This window comes from Eucyclogobius newberryi, unplaced genomic scaffold (assembly GCF_026437365.1).
Source record: "Eucyclogobius newberryi isolate DKJ021-1_F unplaced genomic scaffold, fEucNew1.0.hap1 SCAF_17, whole genome shotgun sequence".
NCBI lineage: Eukaryota > Metazoa > Chordata > Actinopteri > Gobiiformes > Gobiidae > Eucyclogobius > Eucyclogobius newberryi.
Window position 1 is genome coordinate 15527404 of NW_027315801.1, and position 20085 is coordinate 15547488.

The window sequence follows — 20085 nt, forward strand, 5'->3', positions numbered from 1 at the left end:
CACTTTCTTTGGCATTAATGTGCAACACAAAACAAAGAATACTAATAGTAGCAAAATAAATCAAAAAGGTTATGCATAAAAGTATAGTTCTTAGAGTAGAAGCCCATCCATACCAAGAGCAGTCGATGGCCAATATGTATATATATGTATATAGAAGTGATTTTTCAAAATGTTCCCTAAAAGAACTGCCACTGCAAAATACAAGTGTAATAAAGAAAGACACATGAATGAATAAATTAAATAATCACACCCAGTTTATTTTTTTCAATAGCTCATAATGGAAGAGTGAAATCACATTTAGTACTGGGCCACCACCGCATTAAAGTGTTAAAATAAATTCCTTTCAGCAATTTGTCAGCACAAAAATAATATTGCCACAAAAAGTGCAAGTGCCCAATATATTAAGAAAAAACATAAACTGCTCAGAATGAAAATAAAGATGCATAAATCACTGGAAGTCCATGCAATGTCTATGTTGCAACAGAATATTTTCTCATAATTGATGTGGTTATTGCAACCCCCCAATGTGGCCACCTCTGCCAGACCAACCCCCAACCCCCCCCACCAGGATATCAGCACATTCCCCTGGCTGCGCTTGCGTGGTTGATATGCCGGTGTGGGTTTAGCCTCACCATCCTCCCTGCTCTGCTCCAGGACAAGCTCTCCCAGCTCAACGTGCCTGACTCCACCTGAAGAGGGATGACTGACTTCCTGACGGATCAGAGGCAGTGCGTGCGACTGAGGCAGAATGTCGCAGACACTATCAGCACAGGAGCTCCACAGGGCTGTGTACTTTCTCCCCTGCTCTTCTCATTGTACACAAGCTGCTGCACCTCCAGCCACAACTCCGTAAAACTGAACAAGTTTGCGGAAGACACCACCTTCATAGGGCTTATCTCAGACGGGGAGGAGTCTGTCTACAGGAGGGAGGTGGATAGTGTCCTGGTGCAGCGGTAACAGCCTGGAGTTCAACGCCCAGAAGACAGTGGAGATGATCGTGGACTTGAGGAAAGTCACAGCCCCTCCTCACTATCACAGACTCCCCCATCCCACTGTAGACTCCTTCCGCTTTCTCGACATCATCATCACCCGGACCTCAAGTGGGAGCCAACTATCAGCTCCCTCATCAAGAAGGCCCAGCAAAGGATGTACTTCCTGTGGCAGCTGAGGAAAGCCAAGCTAACAGCGTGGTGCAGTTCTACACGGCCATCATTGAGTACATCCTCACCTCCTCCATCACCGTGTGGTACGCTGGAGCCACAGCCAGGGACAAACAGAGACTACAGCGCATTGTGCGCTCTGCTGAGAAGGTGATCGGCTGCAGACTTCCATCTCTGCAGGACCTGTACGTCTCCAGGGCTCTGGGACGAGCAGGTCGGATCATAGCCGACCCTTCTCACCCTGGACACGGACTATTTGAGCCACTCCCCTCAGGCAGGAGGCCACTCCCCTCAGGCAGGAGTCTACGGTCCATCCGGACCAGAACCTCCCGCCACAAGAACAGTTTCTTTCCCTCTACAGTTGGACTCATGAACACTTCTTAACTCTCTCACTGCACCGTTCACTTTTGTTGGGTATTCTTACTCGTACAGGCTGCACCAATATATGTAGCATATGCATCCTAGTACAAGTACTGTAAAATTATGAATGTCCTCCCACTTGTGAAAGAGGGGGGTTGATAATGATTAAAATATTGTTCAAGAATTCAAACGTGACACACTGCATAAGTGTGGGTATGTTTGATATCATATTTTAAGAGTAGATTGTGGCACCAGCCGTATATTCGGCATTTAACAACTCTATAATCAAATATCTAAATTAATTAATTTATTAAAAATGAATTTGCTCGTTGATCTGAAGGTTTGTGAGAACGTAACTGTGACATGGACCCTTTTTTGGAAATGAATGAACACTTTACCAAATGCGGGTTATGAAGATTTAATGACCAAATAATTAAACAGATAAATATGAATATGGGACATGCAAATGAGCCGATAAAAGATGGAAACGCTAGACATAATTGTTCTGAATCTATCTAGGTGTGTGTTACGAGTTAATTCTAAGATGATATTATCAGCCAGCCTGTGAAGTGCATTATACGAACGGAACCAGAAGCTGTGATCCTGAGGAGACGGGCCTGTGGAGTCCAGGCTTCACTCAGTGGTCACACTGCAGCTCAGTCCACACACTGGCCAGAGCAGAGCTGCTCTGGAGCTCTGCTCTGACGGTGTCAGGCCAAAGAAGGACTGGATCAGGTTCTGTGATCTGCGTTCTCCTTGGCTCTGAGGCGTTCCTCAGATAAAAAGGCTGTTGCACTGATTCACCGATGAGGCTGGTCTGAAAAGGCTGTCCTAGACTTGAAAAGTTGCAAAAAGGTCCTTTGCTTGATTTTGCATGATGCAGTCTCAATCACGTTTAATAAAAACGGGCACAGAATTCTTAGTTCTGGGAGAGAAAGTTAACTTGCAGCCCTGGAATGTCTTTGTCCCGTAGCTTATCTTATCTTAGCTTAGCCTAGCTAGGCCAGAGGCCCTCATCTCCCAAGATCCGATCTCATGGATCTCCTCAGATGGAACTCCCATGGTGCTCAGATGGAAACCTGAATGGAACTGAACTGTCTTTCCTGTGTCTGCCTCTCACTTACCCCTGCGGGGGATGTGCTGTACTTTGGCATTGTGGCTTCTGGTTCAGCCAATCAGCTTGCAGTCAGAGCTTGATTAAGTAATGCAGCCATTGTTCAGCATTAACCACAATAGTTACAAAGGTAAAATTATCCACAAGACAAGTTAAAAAACAGTTAAATGAACATGTAGAACACAATAACATTATGTACAGTAAAGTCATCTGGTGGACAAATCCTGCCATCTGATGATTGTTTACTAAAACCACATAATCCTTTTAGCATTTTAGCTTTTGTCTTGGAGAGAAAATGACTCTCTGAGTTCATTTTAATACAACAGAAGTCATTCGAACATAAGTCATTCGATGGAAACATTCAAAGCATCTCTGCTCCTGCAGAGATCATAAATATCTATGTGGGGGTTTGTTAGTGATAACAACTTTAGCCCGCATTCCTGTCACCATGGCAACTTGAAGTGGTCATCTGCATATCCTACACTTTCTACACTACATTTGTAAATTTTACTGAAAAAATTGTGTACATAGTAAGCCTATTTTTATTTGAATCCTATAGTAGATTTAAATTGTTTCTTTAACGCATGCTTTTTGACTTTTGAGGTTGTTTTATAATTGTTCATTGTTTTATGTTGCACCGAATCAACAAAGCAAGTTCTCATGTTTGTGAATTTTGTTCTTTATTAATGGCAATAAACCTTTTCTGATTCTGATCAGAACTAAATCAAAACAAGTCATACACACCAAATATCCTCTTCAGGATGCTCTCTCAGTGAACATGTTAACCCTAACTGTGCCAAAGCGCACCAGGTGCAACCCGGTGGAGCCAGTGGAAATGTGCTTGTAGAATAGAACATACCAGGTAAGTGTTGGACCACGTTGATGCCGTGCTGGGCCAGGTGGTCTGCATGGCCCACTCCAGACAGCATCAGCAGGTGAGGAGAGTTTATGGCTCCTCCGCTCAGAATCACCTCCTTCTCAGCAAACACCTGCAAACACAGCTCTGTATTAATAACACTCAGAATAAGATGAGATAATCCTATGTCTGCCATGAATGTTGTCCTGGGACAGACAACGCTCACACTTGTGTGTGTGCATTTATTTGAGTTTCTTTTCATTCATGTTGATTCTGAATTGAATTGGTTTTCCTGTCAACTCACCAGTCTGTCCAAGAAACTGTCTGGCCGTGGTGTCCATTGTTAAACTTTCAGGATTGTGTTGCAAGCCCCTCCTTGCGTGTCAAGTAATCACTATTACTTCTTTTCAATAAAGTTTTATTCAAAACATAAACTCTGCCTGCAATGCCATTAGTGTCCACTAGATTACACTGTAAATCAAAGACAGGGTGAAGTATGCACAAAACATTAAACTACTTTTTTATGGATAACAGAACAGGATGGGCCAGCACCATTTGGACCAATGTATGATGTGGACACGAGGTGGTCCTGCCACTTTGTTGTAAGCACATTACGTGAAAAGTAACGTTCAAGTTGCATCAGCTCTAGGCAACTAGACTAGGCAAACACATCTATAATGTAAAAATACTGCCATAATCAAATGAAAGTATTTTCATTTCTGCAAAATATTCAGTTTGTACCTGACTCTAAAAAAAGAAAAACAAGTTAAGAGCAGAAAAGCCACAGAGTGAATAGAAACAGCTACGCTCACGTCCATCACTGTGACTTTGGAACACACATTTGAACTCATTACTTTTCCCTCCTAAAATAACATGTTTCTGAGCCGGTATGTTGAGGAAATGAATTGTTGTGAAGCAAGTCTAAGAATCCTTTATGTTAAATGTGCTAGGTTAATTTGTAGTTTAACTTTGCTTCAGCTATATTGGCGTATTTACATATTCACGTATTCATTCCTTTGCACTCTCAGTGAATATGAGGTGGAAATATGTAGAAATATAGCCGCAAGCGGCAATGATCTGCCCTCACCACGCCGCCGCCACGCCGCAAGAGGAGGGGGCGCTAACGCGCCCCAATTGTCCTTTTATTACGCCTACTGCTGAATCTGTGACGCTGTCACATCTTCTCCCCTTTGTTTTACCATCAAAAAGCAATTTGAATTCTTGGCAAAATGTGCGGCTTTGCCGCACAGAGACCGTGACTCTTTGAATAAAAATGTGGATAACTTTTGATGGTCCTGAAGATGAGTCTCACCAAATTTCAGGTTAATAGGGCTAACGCCATCGGAGGAGTTTGTGAAAGTATAAAGTGTAAACATATTCTGGCGAGTTCCCCATTGGAATAACATGGAAGGTTTCGGTCATCGTTACGGCAACGCCATAACAATTATGACATGGGTCTCATTGACTTTTTTGATGGGGATGCTAAAATTGAGTTGTGTGTCAAATTTCATATAATTTCGCAAAACTAAACATTTAACCTCCATATAAAATCTGTAGGGGGCGCTGTGGCGCCAAATGAATTGATTTCACTTCAAGTAGGTTTAGGGCAAAGAGTTTAACAACTGATTATAATTTGACGCAATTCGGACTTTATCTGCGCAAACGGCAGAAATTTTAAATATGGGAGATTTATGAAATTCTAGCTACAGTTTGCGGCTTCGCTGCACAGAGACCGTGAGAGCTATCAATGTATTTTGGATAACTTTTGATGTCCCACTCCTCAGTAGCATTTTCACCAAATTTCGGCTTTTTAGGGCCAACGCCCTGGGAGGAGTTCGTAAAAGTACGACGTTTGGAAAAACTCCGAAGTCATGTTTAGCCATTTTTGAAGCAATATGGCCGACATTTGGTTGGGCGGACGGCGTTGCCGTAATAATATTTTTTACTTCTCTTGTCACCATCTACCTCTGCGCCAAATTTCATGATTCTACGATCAGATTTTTTTTGGGTCATTTCCCATCTCTCAATGCATTTTTGGTACATTTGGGGGCGCTGACGCGCCAATTTTTTTTATTTTAGAAAAGGGAAATAGCCAGAATGTAGAGAGGCACGATTTTTAGAGGTGTGAACATTTTTGTGACTTTTCGTCAATGTTCACTGGGTGAAAAATAGGGGGGTTGGGTCCCGAGAAGAAGAAGAAAGAAAGAATATTAAAGCCGCAAGCGGCATCCAACGGCCCTCGCGGGCCGCCGGCCTTCCGACTCTGCTCTCTGCATTTTACAGAGTTGGCGCTAACGCAATTGTCTAAGAACTAAGACAGTGACACATTGGACATGTACAATCCTGTGCTTAACCAGTGCAAATGAACACAAATGTCGGTCAAATGTGCAGCTCCAGCGCACAGAGACCGTGACACTTGGAATAAAAATATGGATAACTTTTGATGCCCCGCTTGTGTAGATTATTTTCCCAAAATATGAGCTTGATCGAGCTATTGCCCACAGAGGAGTTCATTAAAGTGTGAAGCATAAATGTGAACATTTCAAGGATTTGGCGTTTTTCCCATTTGTGACATATATTTGCGGCTCTACCGCACAGAGACCGTAGTACTTAAAATCAAAATATGGATAACTTTTGATGCCCCGCTTGTGTAGATGATTTTCCCCAAATATGAGTTTGATCGGACAATCGCCCTAGGAGGAGTTCGTTAAAGTGTGAAGCGTAAAAATGTGGTGATTTGAGCGATTCTACAATTTTCCCATAAGGATAACATGGGATGTTTCTGTCATCGCTACGGTTACGCCGTACAAAATATGACTTTGGCTCTCATACTTTTATGATCGGGATGGCAAATTAGAATTTTGTTCAAAATGTCATGTCATTTGGAAAAACTCTTGTTTATAGGCCACTCTGAAGGCCAAATAGTCCAAATTCTGCGAAAAGTTTGCGGCTCAGCTGCACAGAGACCGTAAATGTTATCCAATAAAATTTTAATAACTTTAGATGCCCCACTTGTCTAGAGGACGTACACCGATTTTGAGATCGGTGGGCCAAACGCACTAGGAGGAGTTTGTTAAAGTGTGAAGCATAAATGTGAACATTTCAAGGATTTGGCGTTTTTCCCATTTGTGACAGTATATTTGCAGCTCCACAGCACAGAGACCGTAGCACTTAAAATCAAAATATGGATAAATTTTGATACCCCGTTTGTGTAGATGATTTCCCCAAATATGAACTTGATCGAGCTATCGCCCTAGGAGGAGTTCGTTAAAGTGTGAAGCGTAAAAATGTGGTCATTTTAGAGATTTCGCTGTTTTCCCATTTGTGACATATATTTGCGGGTCCGCCACACAGAGACCGTAGCACTTAGAATCAAAATATGGATAACTTTTGATGCCCCGCTTGTGGAGATGATTTCTCCCAAATATGAGTTTGATCAGACAATCGCCCTAGGAGGAGTTTGTTAAAGTGTGAAGCGTAAAAATGTGGTGATTTGAGCGATTCTGCGATTTTCCCATAAGGATAACATGGGATGTTTCTGTCATTGCTACGGTTACGCCGTACAAAATATGACTTTGGCTCTCATACTTGTATGATCAGGATGGCAAATTAGAATTTTGTGCAAAATATCATGTCATTTGGAAAAACTCTATTGTTTATAGGCCACTCTGAAGGCCAAATAGTCAGAATTCTGGGAAACGTTTGCGGCTCTGTCGCAGAGAGATCGTAAAAGTTATCCTTAAAATTTGGATAACTTTAGATGCCCCACTTGTCTAGAGGACGTACACCGATTTTGAGGTTGGTGGGCAAAACGCACTAGGAGGAGTTTGTTAAAGTGTAAAACATAAAAATGTGGTAATTTGAGAGATTTAGCGGTTTTCCCATAGGGATAACATGGGAGGTTTCTGTCATCGCTACGACTACGCCGTAAAAATTTAGGCATTTTTGTGATTGGCTTTTGTGATCGGGACGGCAAAATATAATTTTGGGTAAAGTTTAGACAATTTTGGTATAACTAATTTTTGACCTTCAATGTTAATTTAAAGGTCACTCTGTAGGGGGCGCTATCGCGCCCATTTCAATTTTGTCATCCTAAACTGGTCCAAACTAGAAAGTTTAACAACTGATTCAAATTTGGTCCTAATCGGACTCGTTTTGATCAAATGGGAGCAATTTTTAGATCTGCAATATTCCAAAATAAGTTGTCCAACTTTGCGGCTGCGCCGCACACAGACCGTAAAAGGTATCTCAAAAAATTGGATAACTTTAGATGCCCCACTTTTCCAGAGGACGTACGCCGATTTTGAAGTCGGTGGGCAAAACGCCCTAGGAGGAGTTCGTCAAAGTTTGACGTGAACAAAATGGCTAACACAGCGTGTTTTCATTTTCGAAGGAAGATGGCAGCCATAGGGTAAGTCTGGGGGCGTGGCCACAATGATTTTTTTTTTTTGTCCTCACGAGAGGAATGCGTGTCCCGAATTTCGTAGCTTTACGACAAAGTTGACCTCGGGGCGTTTCCCATAGGCGCAATGTATTTTGACTTTTGTCGGTGGCGCTGTCGCGCCATTTTTTAACGAAAAAAAAAATGGCCCAGAAAAAACAAAATTTTTCGCCGATTCTGAATTTTGGGCAAAGTTTGGTGAGTTTTTGAGCATGTTCAGGGGGTCAAATTAGAGTTCAAAGCGCTGAAGAAGAACAAGAAAAATAATAAAAATAAAAATAATAATATTTTTAGCAAAAACAATATAGCCGTTTCCACTATAACAACAAATTATACATCGTTTGAAAGCTCTAAGCCTTCCCGATGCCGCCATGGGGTGGAATCATCATTACGAGCGCTTACGCGCTCGTCACTCCCTATTCCGTCGGGATGCCCCGCCCACTCCCCATAGACTTCCATTGATTTGAGCAGATACAAGCATGGCCCATGCCTGCGGCATGGATTTTCGCGTACGGGACGATGCCAGGAGGGTTTTTGGAGGAATGCAGCGCTTCGCGCTGCTGTTGTCAACAATGAGTGAATGGGCTACGCCCATTCACTCATTGTTGACTATTTCTGTCATAGCAGGAGTAAGTATGCATGATCCATGCCTTCGGCATGGGCTAGTTCACTGTACTTGCCAGGGGCGACGGGGTACCAAACATGCGGGCGCAGCCCGCATGTTTGGTCAGACAGTTGCAACGCTGCCTTCGGCAGCGTTGCGGGAGCAATAGGCCCTCCGCCCTGCTGGGGCTCGGGCCTAATTAAAGCCGCAAGCGGCATCCAACGGCCCTCGCGGGCCGCCGGCCTTCCGACTATGCGCTTTTGACTTGATAAAGATGGCGCCCTTATTGTGTGTTGAATAAAAAAAGAACTTGACAGACGGCGACACATTGGACATGGCCAATCCAGTGCAAATCAACACAAGTGTCAGTCAAATTTGCTGCGCCGCCGCACAGAGACCGTAGCACTTGGAATAAAATATGGATAACTTTTGATGCCGCGCTTGTGTAGATGATATTTCCCAAAGTAAAGCTTGATCGAGCTATTGCCCACGGAGGAGTTTGTTAAAGTGTGAAGCGTAAATGTGAACATTTCAAGGATTTGGCGTTTTTCCCATTTGTGACAGTATATTTGCAGCTCCACGGCACAGAGACCGTACCACCTAAAATCAAAATATGACTAACTTTTGATGCCCCGTTTGTGTAGATGATTTCCCCCAAATATGAGCTTGATCGGGCAATCGCCCTAGGAGGAGTTTGTAAAAGTGTGAAGCGTAAAAATGTGGTCATTTTAGAGATTTCGCTGTTTTCCCATTTCTGACATATATTTGCGGGTCCGCCACACAGAGACCGTAGCACTTAGAATCAAAATATGGGTAAGTTTTGATGGCCCGCTTGTGTAGATGATATTCTCCTAATATGAACTTGATCGGGCTATCGCCCTAGGAGGAGTTTGTTAAAGTGTGAAGTGTAAAAATGTGGTGATTTGAGCGATTCTGCGATTTTCCCATAAGGATAACATGGGATGTTTCTGTCAACGCTACGGTTACGCCGTACAAAATATGACTTTGGCTCTCATACTTTTATGATCAGGATGGCAAATTAGAATTTTGTTCAAAATATCATGTCATTTGGAAAAACTCTATTGTTTATAGGCCACTCTGAAAGCCAAATAGTCAGAATTCTGGGAAACGTTTGCGGCTCCGTCGCACAGAGACCGTAAAAGTTATTCTTAAAATTTGGATAACTTTAGATGCCCCACTTGTCTAGAGGACGTACACCGATTTTGAGGTTGGTGGGCAAAACGCACTAGGAGGAGTTTGTTAAAGTGTAAAACATAAAAATATGGTAATTTGAGAGATTTTGCTGTTTTCCCATTTGTGACATATATTTGCGGGTCAGCCACACAGAGACCGTAGCACTTAGAATCAAAATATGGAAAACTTTTGATGCCTCGCTTGTGTAGATGATTTTCCCCAAATATGAACTTGATCGGACAATCGCCCTAGGAGGAGTTCGTTAAAGTGTGAAGCGTAAAAATGTGGTCATTTTAGAGATTCCGCTGTTTTCCCATTTGTGACATATATTTGCGGGTCAGCCACACAGAGACCGTAGCACTTAGAATCAAAATATGGATAAATTTTGATGCCCCGCTTGTGTAGATGATTTTCCCCAAATATGAGTTTGATCAGACAATCGCCCTAGGAGGAGTTCGTTAAAGTGTGAAGCGTAAAAATGTGGTGATTTGAGCAATTTCGCGAATTTCCCATAAGGATATCATGGGATGTTTCTGTCATCGTTACGGTTACGCCGTACAAAATATGACTTTGGCTCTCATACTTTTATGATCAGGATTGCAAATTAGAATTTTGTGCAAAACATAATGTCATTTGGAAAAACTCTATTGTTTATAGGCCACTCTGAAGGCCAAATAGTCAGAATTCAGGGAAAAGTTTGCGGCTCCGTCGCACAGAGACCGTAAAAGTTATCCTTAAAATTTGGATAACTTTAGATGCCCCACTTGTCTAGGGGACGTTCACCGATTTTGAGGTTGGTGGGCAAAACGCCCTAGGAGGAGTTCGTTAAAGTGTGAAACAGAAAAATGTGGATATTCGAGAGATTTAGCAATTTTCCCATAGGGATAACATGGGAGGTTTCCGTCATGGCTACGACTACGCCGTAAAAATTGAGGCATAAGTTTGATTGGCCTTTTGCTCGGGACCCCAAAATAGAATTTTGGGCAAAGTTTAGAACATTTGTGTAAAACCAGTTTTTGTCCATCAATGTTCACTCAAAGGCAACTCTGTAGGGGGCGCTATCGCGCCCATTTCAATTTTGTCATCATAAACTGGTCCAAACTTGAAAGTTTAACAACTGATTCAAATTTGGTCCTAATCGGACTCGTTTTGATCAAATGGGAGCAATTTTTAGATCTGCAATATTCCAAAATAAGTTGTCCAACTTTGCGGCTGCGCCGCACACAGACCGGTAAAGGTATCTCAAAAAATTGGATAACTTTAGATGCCCCACTTGTCCAGAGGACGTCCGCCGATTTTGAGGTTGGTTGGCAAAACGCCCTAGGAGGAGTTCGTCAAAGTTTGACGTGAACAAAATGGCTAACACAGCGTGTTTTCATTTTCAAAGGAAGATGGCGGCCATAGGGTAAGTCTGGGGGCGTGGCCACAATGATTTTTTTTTTTGTCCTCACGAGAGGAATGCGTGTCCCAAATTTCGTAGCTTTACGCCAAAGTTGACCTCGGGGCGTCTCCCATAGGCGCAATGTATTTTGACTTTTGTCGGTGGCGCTGTCGCGCCATTTTTTAACGAAAAAAAAAATGGCCCAGAAAAAACAAAATTTTTCGCCGATTCTGAATTTTGGGCAAAGTTTGGTGAGTTTTTGAGCTTGTTCAGGGGGTCAAATTAGAGATCAAAAAGCAGAAGAACAAGAAAAATAATAATAAATATAGCCGCAAGCGGCAATGATCGGCCCTCGCCACGCCGCCGCCACACCGCCGCCACGCCGCAAGAGGAGGGGGCGCTAACGCGCCCCAATTGTCCTTTTATTACGCCTACTGCTGAATCTGTGACGCTGTCACATCTTCTCCCCTTTGTTTTACCATCAAAAAGCTATTTTATTTTGAATTCTTGGCAAAATGTGCGGCTTTGCCGCACAGACACCGTGACTCTTTGAATGAAAATGTGGATAACTTTTGATGGTCCACCCCTGAAGATGAGTCCCACCAAATTTCAGGTTAATAGGGCTGACGCCCTGGGAGGAGTTTGTGAAAGTCTAAAGTGTAAACATGTTCTGGCGATTTCCCCATTGGAATAACATGAAAGGTTTCGGTCATCGTTGGGCAACGCCATAACAATTATGACATGGGTCTCATTGACTTTTTTGATGGGGATGCTAAAATTGAGTTGTGTGTCAAATTTCATATAATTTCGCAAAACTAAACATTTAACCTCCATATAAAATCTGTAGGGGGCGCTGTGGCGCCAAATGAATTTATTTCACTTCAAGTAGGTTTAGGGCAAAGAGTTTAACAACTGATTCTAATTTGATGCAATTCGGACTTTATCTGCGCAAACGGCAGAAATTTTAAATATGGGAGATTTCTGAAATTTTAGTTACAGTTTGCGGCTTCGCCGCACAGAGACCGTGAGAGGTATCAATGTAATTTGGATAACTTTTGATGTCCCACTCCTCAGTAGCATTTTCACCAAATTTCAGCTTTTTAGGGCCAACGCCCTGGGAGGAGTTCGTAAAAGTACGACGTTTGGAAAAACTCCGAAGTCATGTTTAGCCATTTTTGAAGCAATATGGCCGACATTTGGTTCGGGGGACGGCGTTGCCGTAATAATATTTTTTACTTCTCTTGTCACCATCTACCTCTGCGCCAAATTTCATGATTCTACGATCAGATTTTTTTTGGGTCATTTCCCATCTCTCAATGCATTTTTGGTACATTTGGTGGCGCTGACGCGCCAATTTTTTTTATTTTAGAAAAGGGAAATAGCCAGAATGTAGAGAGGCACGATTTTTAGAGGTGTGCAAATTTTTGTGACTTTTCGTCAATGTTCACTGGGTGAAAAATAGGGGGGTTGGTCCCGAGAAGAAGAAGAAAGAAAGAAAGAAAGAAAGAAAGAATAATATTCCGATGCGAAAACAATGTTTCCCATTTTTCAAATATCATAAACTATACATTTTCGGAAAGCGCTCGCGCTTTCCTACCTCATGGTGTGGGTCCCTGGTCACTGACGGGTACTTTCGATAATTTTGAGTGGGCTCCGCCCACTTTGTGTTTTTGGCCCTCTATACAGTAATAATGTTCAATTTTTGCATTACATGCTTATATGCACGGAACATGCAAGAGATGGGGAACGTATTCGTGAGCTACTTAGCGCAAATGAGTGCTTTATATGGGGATGACGACCGCTTCGCGGTCGTCATCCCAATGTAAAGTGCTCGTTTAGTGCGAACTTTTGCACGGGCTTCGCCCGTTTACAACGGTAATGTTCCATTTTCCTACAACTAATTAGTATGCACGGGGCGTGCATGAGTGGAGGAGTGCGTTAGTGAGTGTTTGGAAGTGGGCGAGCGCTTCGCGCTCGATTTCGTGCGCACTACGTGCGCACTTTCGCAGCCGTGCTTCGCACGGCCTTACGAGATTAATAGGCCTCTCGCCAGCTTGTGGCGCTCGGGCCTAATTAAAGCCGCAAGCGGCATCCAACGGCCCTCGCGGGCCGCCGGCCTTCCGACTCTGCTCTCTGCATTTTACAGAGATGGCGCTAACGCAATTGTCTAAGAACTAAGACAGTGACACATTGGACATGTACAATCCTGTGCTTAACCAGTGCAAATGAACACAAATGTCGGTCAAATGTGCAGCTCCAGCGCACAGAGACCGTGACACTTGGAATAAAAATATGGATAACTTTTGATGCTCCGCTTGTGTAGATTATTTTCCCAAAATATGAGCTTGATCGAGCTATTGCCCACAGAGGAGTTCATTAAAGTGTGAAGCATAAATGTGAACATTTCAAGGATTTGGCGTTTTTCCCATTTGTGACATATATTTGCGGCTCTACCGCACAGAGACCCTAGTACTTAAAATCAAAATATGGATAACTTTTGATGCCCCGCTTGTGTAGATGATTCTCCCCAAATATGAACTTGATCGGGTATTCGCCCTAGGAGGAGTTTGTTAAAGTGTGAAGTGTAAAAATGTGGTCATTTTAGATATTTTGCGGTTTCCCCATAGGGATACTATGGGATGTTTCTGTCATCGCTACGGCTACGCTTTACCAAATATGATTTTGGCTCCCATACTTTTTATTTTGGGGATGGCAAATGAGAATTGTGTGCAAAATGTCATGTCATTTGGAAAAACTCTTGTTTATAGGCCACTCTGAAGGCCAAATAGTCCAAATTCTGCGAAAAGTTTGCGGCTCAGCTGCACAGAGACCGTAAATGTTATCGATAAAATTTGAATAACTTTAGATGCCCCACTTGTCTAGAGCAGGTACACTGATTTTGAGATCAGTGGGCCAAACGCACTAGGAGGAGTTCGTTAAAGTGTGAAGCGTAAATGTGAACATTTCAAAGATTTGGCGTTTTCCCATTTGTGACAGTATATTTGCAGCTCCACGGCACAGAGACCGTACCACTTAAAATCAAAATATGACTAACTTTTGATGCCCCGTTTGTGTATATGATTTTCCCCAAATATGAGCTTGATCGGGCAATCGCCCTAGGAGGAGTTTGTTAAAGTGTGAAGCGTAAAAATGTGGTGATTTGAGCGATTCTACAATTTTCCCATAAGGATAACATGGGATGTTTCTGTCAACGCTTCGGTTACGCCGTACAAAATATGACTTTGGCTCTCATACTTTTATGATCAGGATGGCAAATTAGAATTTTGTTCAAAATATCATGTCATTTGGAAAAACTCTATTGTTTATAGGCCACTCTGAAGGCCAAATAGTCAGAATTCTGGGAAACGTTGCCGGCTCCGTCGCACAGAGACCGTAAAAGTTATCCTTAAAATTTGGATAAATTTAGATGCCCCACTTGTCTAGAGGACGTACACCGATTTTGAGGTTCGTGGGCAAAACGCACTAGGAAGAGTTCGTTAAAGTGTGAAACATAAAAATGTGGATATTTGAGAGATTTTGCGGTTTTCCCATAGGGATAACATGGGAGGTTTCTGTCATCACTACGACTACGCCGTAAAAAATAAGGCATTTGTCTGATTGGCTTTTTTGATCGGGACGCCAAAATAGAATTTTGGGTAAAGTTTAGAACATTTTGGTAAAACTAATTTTTGACCTTCAATGTTAATTTCAAGGTCATTCTGTAGGGGGCGCTATCGCGCCCATTTCAATTTTGTCATCATAAACTGGTCCAAACCGGAAAGTTTAACAACTGTTTCAAATTTGGTAGTAATCGGACTCGTTTTGATCAAATGGGAGCAATTTTTAGATCTGCAATATTCCAAAATAAGTTGTCCAACTTTGCGGCTGCGCCGCACACAGACCGTAAAAGGTATCTCAAAAAATTGGATAACTTTAGATGCCCCACTTGTCCAGAGGACGTACGCCGATTTTGAAGTCGGTGGGCAAAACGCCCTAGGAGGAGTTCGTCAAAGTTTGACGTGAACAAAATGGCTAACACAGCGTGTTTTCATTTTCAAAGGAAGATGGCGGCCATAGGGTAAGTCTGGGGGCGTGGTCACAATGATTTTTTTTTTTGTCCTCACGAGAGGAATGCGTGTCCCGAATTTCGTAGCTTTACGACAAAGTTGACCTCGGGGCGTCTCCCATAGGCGCAATGTATTTTGACTTTTGTCAGTGGCGCTGTCGCGCCATTTTTTGACGAAAAAAAAAATGGCCCTGAAAAAATCTAATTTTTCGCCGATTCTGAATTTTGGGCAAAGTTTGGTGAGTTTTTGAGCATGTTCAGGGGGTCAAATTAGATCTCAAAAAGCAGAAGAACAAGAAAAATAATAAAAATAAAAATAAATATAGCCGCAAGCGGCAATGATCGGCCCTCGCCACGCCGCCGCCACGCCGCCGCCACACCGCCGCCACACCGCAAGAGGAGGGGGCGCTAACGCGCCCCAATTGTCCTTTTATTACGCCTACTGCTGAATCTGTGACGCTGTCACATCTTCTCCCCTTTGTTTTACCATCAAAAAGCTATTTTATTTTGAATTCTTGGCAAAATGTGCGGCTTTGCCGCACAGACACCGTGACTCTTTGAATGAAAATGTGGATAACTTTTGATGGTCCTGAAGATGAGTCTCACCAAATTTCAGGTTAATAGGGCTGACGCCCTGGGAGGAGTTTGTGAAAGTCTAAAGTGTAAACATGTTCTGGCGATTTCCCCATTGGAATAACATGAAAGGTTTCGGTCATCGTTACGGCAACGCCATAACAATTATGACATGGGTCTCATTGACTTTTTTGATGGGGATGCTAAAATTGAGTTGTGTGTCAAATTTCATATAATTTCGCAAAACTAAACATTTAACCTCCATATAAAATCTGTAGGGGGCGCTGTGGCGCCAAATGAATTTATTTCACTTCAAGTAGGTTTAGGGCAAAGAGTTTAACAACTGATTCTAATTTGACGCAATTCGGACTTTATCCGCGCAAACGGCAGAAATTTTAAATATGGGAGATTTCTGAAATTCTAGCTACAGTTTGCGGCTTCGCCGCACAGAGACCGTGAGAGGTATCAATGTAATTTGGATAACTTTTGATGTCCCACTCCTCAGTAGCATTTTTACCAAATTGCAGCTTTTTAGGGCTAACGCCCTGGGAGGAGTTCGTAAAAGTACGACGTTTGGAAAAACTCCGAAGTCATGTTTAGCCATTTTTGAAGCAATATGGCCGACATTTGGTTGGGCGGACGGCGTTGCCGTAATAATATTTTTTACTTCTCTTGTCACCATCTACCTCTGCGCCAAATTTCATGATTCTACGATCAGATTTTTTTTGGGTCATTTCCCATCTCTCAATGCATTTTTGGTACATTTGGGGGCGCTGACGCGCCAATTTTTTTTATTTTAGAAAAGGGAAATAGCCAGAATGTAGAGAGGCACGATTTTTAGAGGTGTGAACATTTTTGTGACTTTTCGTCAATGTTCACTGGGTGAAAAATAGGGGGGTTGGTCCCGAGAAGAAGAAGAAGAAAGAAAGAATAATATTCCGATGCGAAAACAATGTTTCCCATTTTTCAAATATCATAAACTATACATTTTCGGAAAGCGCTCGCGCTTTCCTACCTCATGGTGTGGGTCCCTGGTCACTGACGGGTACTTTCGTTAATTTTGAGTGGGCTCCGCCCACTTTGTGTTTTTGGCCCTCTATACAGTAATAATGTTCAATTTTTGCATTACATGCTTATATGTACGGAACATGCAAGAGATGGGGAACGTATTCGTGAGGTACTTAGGGCAAATGAGTGCTTTATATGGGGATGACGACTGCGAAGCGGTCGTCATCCCAATGTAAAGTGCTCGTTTAGTGCGCACTTTTGCACGGGCTTCGCCCGTTTACAACGGTAATGTTCCATTTTCCTACTACTAATTAGTATGCACGTGGCGTGCATGAGTGGAGGAGTGCGTTAGTGAGTGTTTGGAAGTTGGCGAGCGCTTCGCGCTCGATTTCGTGCGCACTACGTGCGCACTTTCGCAGCCGTGCTTCGCACGGCCTTACGAGATTAATAGGCCTCTCGCCAGCTTGTGGCGCTCGGGCCTAAAAATAATAATAATATTTTTAGCAAAAACAATATAGCCGTTTCCACTATAACAACAAATTATACATCGTTTGAAAGCTCTAAGCCTTCCCCATGCCGCCATGGGGTGGAATCATCATTACGAGCGCTTACGCGCTCGTCACTCCCCATTCCGTCGGGATGCCCCGCCCACTCCCCATAGACTTCCATTGATTTGAGCAGATACAAGCATGGCCCATGCCTGCGGCATGGATTCTCGCGTACGGGACGATGCCAGGAGGGTTTTTGGAGGAATGCAGCGCTTCGCGCTGCTGTTGTCAACAATGAGTGAATGGGCGTAGCCCATTCACTCATTGTTGAATATTTCTGTCATAGCAGGAGTAAGTATGCATGATCCATGCCTTCGGCATGGGCTAGTTCACTGTACTTGCCAGGGGCGACGGGGTACCAAACATGCGGGCACAGCCCGCATGTTTGGTCAGACAGTTGCAACGCTGCCTTCGGCAGCGTTGCGGGAGCAATAGGCCCTCCGCCCTGCTGGGGCTCGGGCCTAATAATATTCCGATGCGAAAACAATGTTTCCCATTTTTCAAATATCATAAACTATACATTTTCGGAAAGCGCTCGCGCTTTCCTACCTCATGGTGTGGGTCCCTGGTCACTGACGGGTACTTTCGTTAATTTTGAGTGGGCTCCACCCACTTTGTGTTTTTGGCCCTCTATACAGTAATAATGTTCAATTTTTGCATCACATGTTTATATGCACGGAACATGCAAGAGATGGGGAACGTATTTGTGAGGTACTTAGCGCAAATGAGTGCTTTATTCGCGGTCGTCATCTCAATGTAAAGTGCTCGTTTAGTGCGCACTTTTGCACGGGCTTCACCCGTTTACAACGGTAATGTTCCATTTTCCTACTACTAATTAGTATGCACGGGGCGTGCATGAGTGAAGGAGTGCGTTAGTGAGTGTTTGGAAGTGGGCGAGCGCTTTGCGCTCGATTTCGTGCGCACTACGTGCGCACTTTCGCAGCCGTGCTTCGCACGGCCTTACGAGATTAATAGGCCTCTCGCCAGCTTGTGGCGCTCGGGCCTAACATGGCTGTGTAGTCAGTTTTCCCCGCGGCCCTGGCCCACCCAAGTATCTCTCTGAGTGGGCTCGGAGAGGGAACGTATTAGAACGTATTAGGTCTGTATTTATCTTGCAAATGTAGATGAGTCAAAGTAATAATTACTCAACTCAAAAAGTGTACTTAAGTAGACATGGTTACTGACCACCTCTGCCTGAATACAAGCATGTGACAGACCAGGAAAGTTACAAAGTGCAACTTTAGGCACCTTAATCGCAGACCCTCGGGGGTCCCTGGGCCGCGTGATAAGAAGAGTGATAACATGCATCACTCAAATATTACAATTTCTTATGATATACAATCGCAACTACAATCCCAACTACACCAATAACAAAATGTGACTGTGAGATATTAATCGGTTATAAACAGAATTGTATTATGATTGTGGAAAACAAAACGTCCTTGGCATATATTTATACCATTAAGTCATAAAGTCATTTCACAATCTTGGTTTTCTACTTAGAAACACTCAGGCTCAGTTGAGTACAATGTTTATGTACTTATCAGATCTGTCAAGAATCCTGAGTTGAATCAAACCTTTCCCAAAAATACTGAGCAGTTTTGATTTTGGATCTGCCAAATGTGCTCAGTCAGAGGTTTTGTGGTAACGGGGCATGAGTCAATGTTCCTTCCTCAGACCGTCTACATATGTTGAAAGAATGAACCAGTTCTGCCAGTATCAAGTGAATGATGAGCAGTTACTATAGCACCGCAAGCAAATCACCAAGCAAGTCATGAAATGAAGATGCGCTATGTAACTATGATTCTTCCACTGTATGTCATAATACTCGTCGTGAGAAAAGAAAAGGAGTGTGCGGTGGCTGAGTGGGTAAGGCGGCATCACCACAGATGCTTACTACTAATAACTTCTTATACAGGCTTTATCCTACAGTTACTTTTAATATTTTACAGTAATAAACCCAGGAATTAAAATAATATAAACTTTTAATGCATGTAAACTGCTGTAGGCTTTATAAAATCATTATCCCACATCAATCATTCCCTGCGTCCTACTGCACACCTGGAGCCTCGTTCCCAGGATAGCAGCACGTTTCCATGGCTGCGCATGCGTGGTTGATATGTCGGTGTGTGTTTAGCGAGTTCCTTCAGTGTACAGTACAAAATGAAATCTGCGGAGACAAGAGATGCGATGCAATCCGTCACGCTAATAAACAAAACGCAACGTGCACTGCTGAGTGCTTCAGCACGAGGTTTGATGGTAGGCGGCGTCTCTTTTTAGATCTTGAGAAGTTTATTTTGTTATGAAGTCAAATTATATCTCTGTGTAGAACTATAGATCAACTCTGAAGTTGTGATGCACATAAACTGAAGGACAGTATTGGTGAAATTACACTTGTTTTTCTAAATACATTTCAGTTTATGAGAACAAACGTTTTGTAATTTTTTTTATCGATCCAGTAATTGCTTCAAAAACAGCGTAGGCTATATAAATCTATTTATTTCTAAGAATTTTAATAGTTTCATGTTTTACGTCATGTTCGGCCCCCGACCCAGCCTGAGCGTCGAAATTCGGCCCGCGGCCCAAATCAGTTTGACACCCCTGCTTTAAGGTATCAGAAGGCCTTGGGGCTAAGAGATCCATGTACATTTTTATATTTACTGATTTATTGTTCATTAAAACACGTTGATTAAATATGGCTTTTAAAATGCTGAAAACTGAAGATTCTAAACTAGTGCTGACCACATTAGTGTGTAGCGGTGAGAGAGAGGAGACAGACA

The 20085-nt window shown here is 42.9% G+C and overlaps 1 protein-coding gene across 1 annotated transcript in view; it reads right to left on the reverse strand.

The window, feature by feature from the left end:
• Positions 1-20085, reverse strand: part of chdh (choline dehydrogenase) — a 62129-nt gene that overhangs the window by 18461 nt on the left and 23583 nt on the right. Inside the window, exon 6 of the mRNA XM_072449272.1 lies at positions 3494-3623. Coding sequence (XP_072305373.1) covers positions 3494-3623 — 130 coding nt within the window. The remainder of the gene's footprint in view (positions 1-3493; positions 3624-20085) is intronic.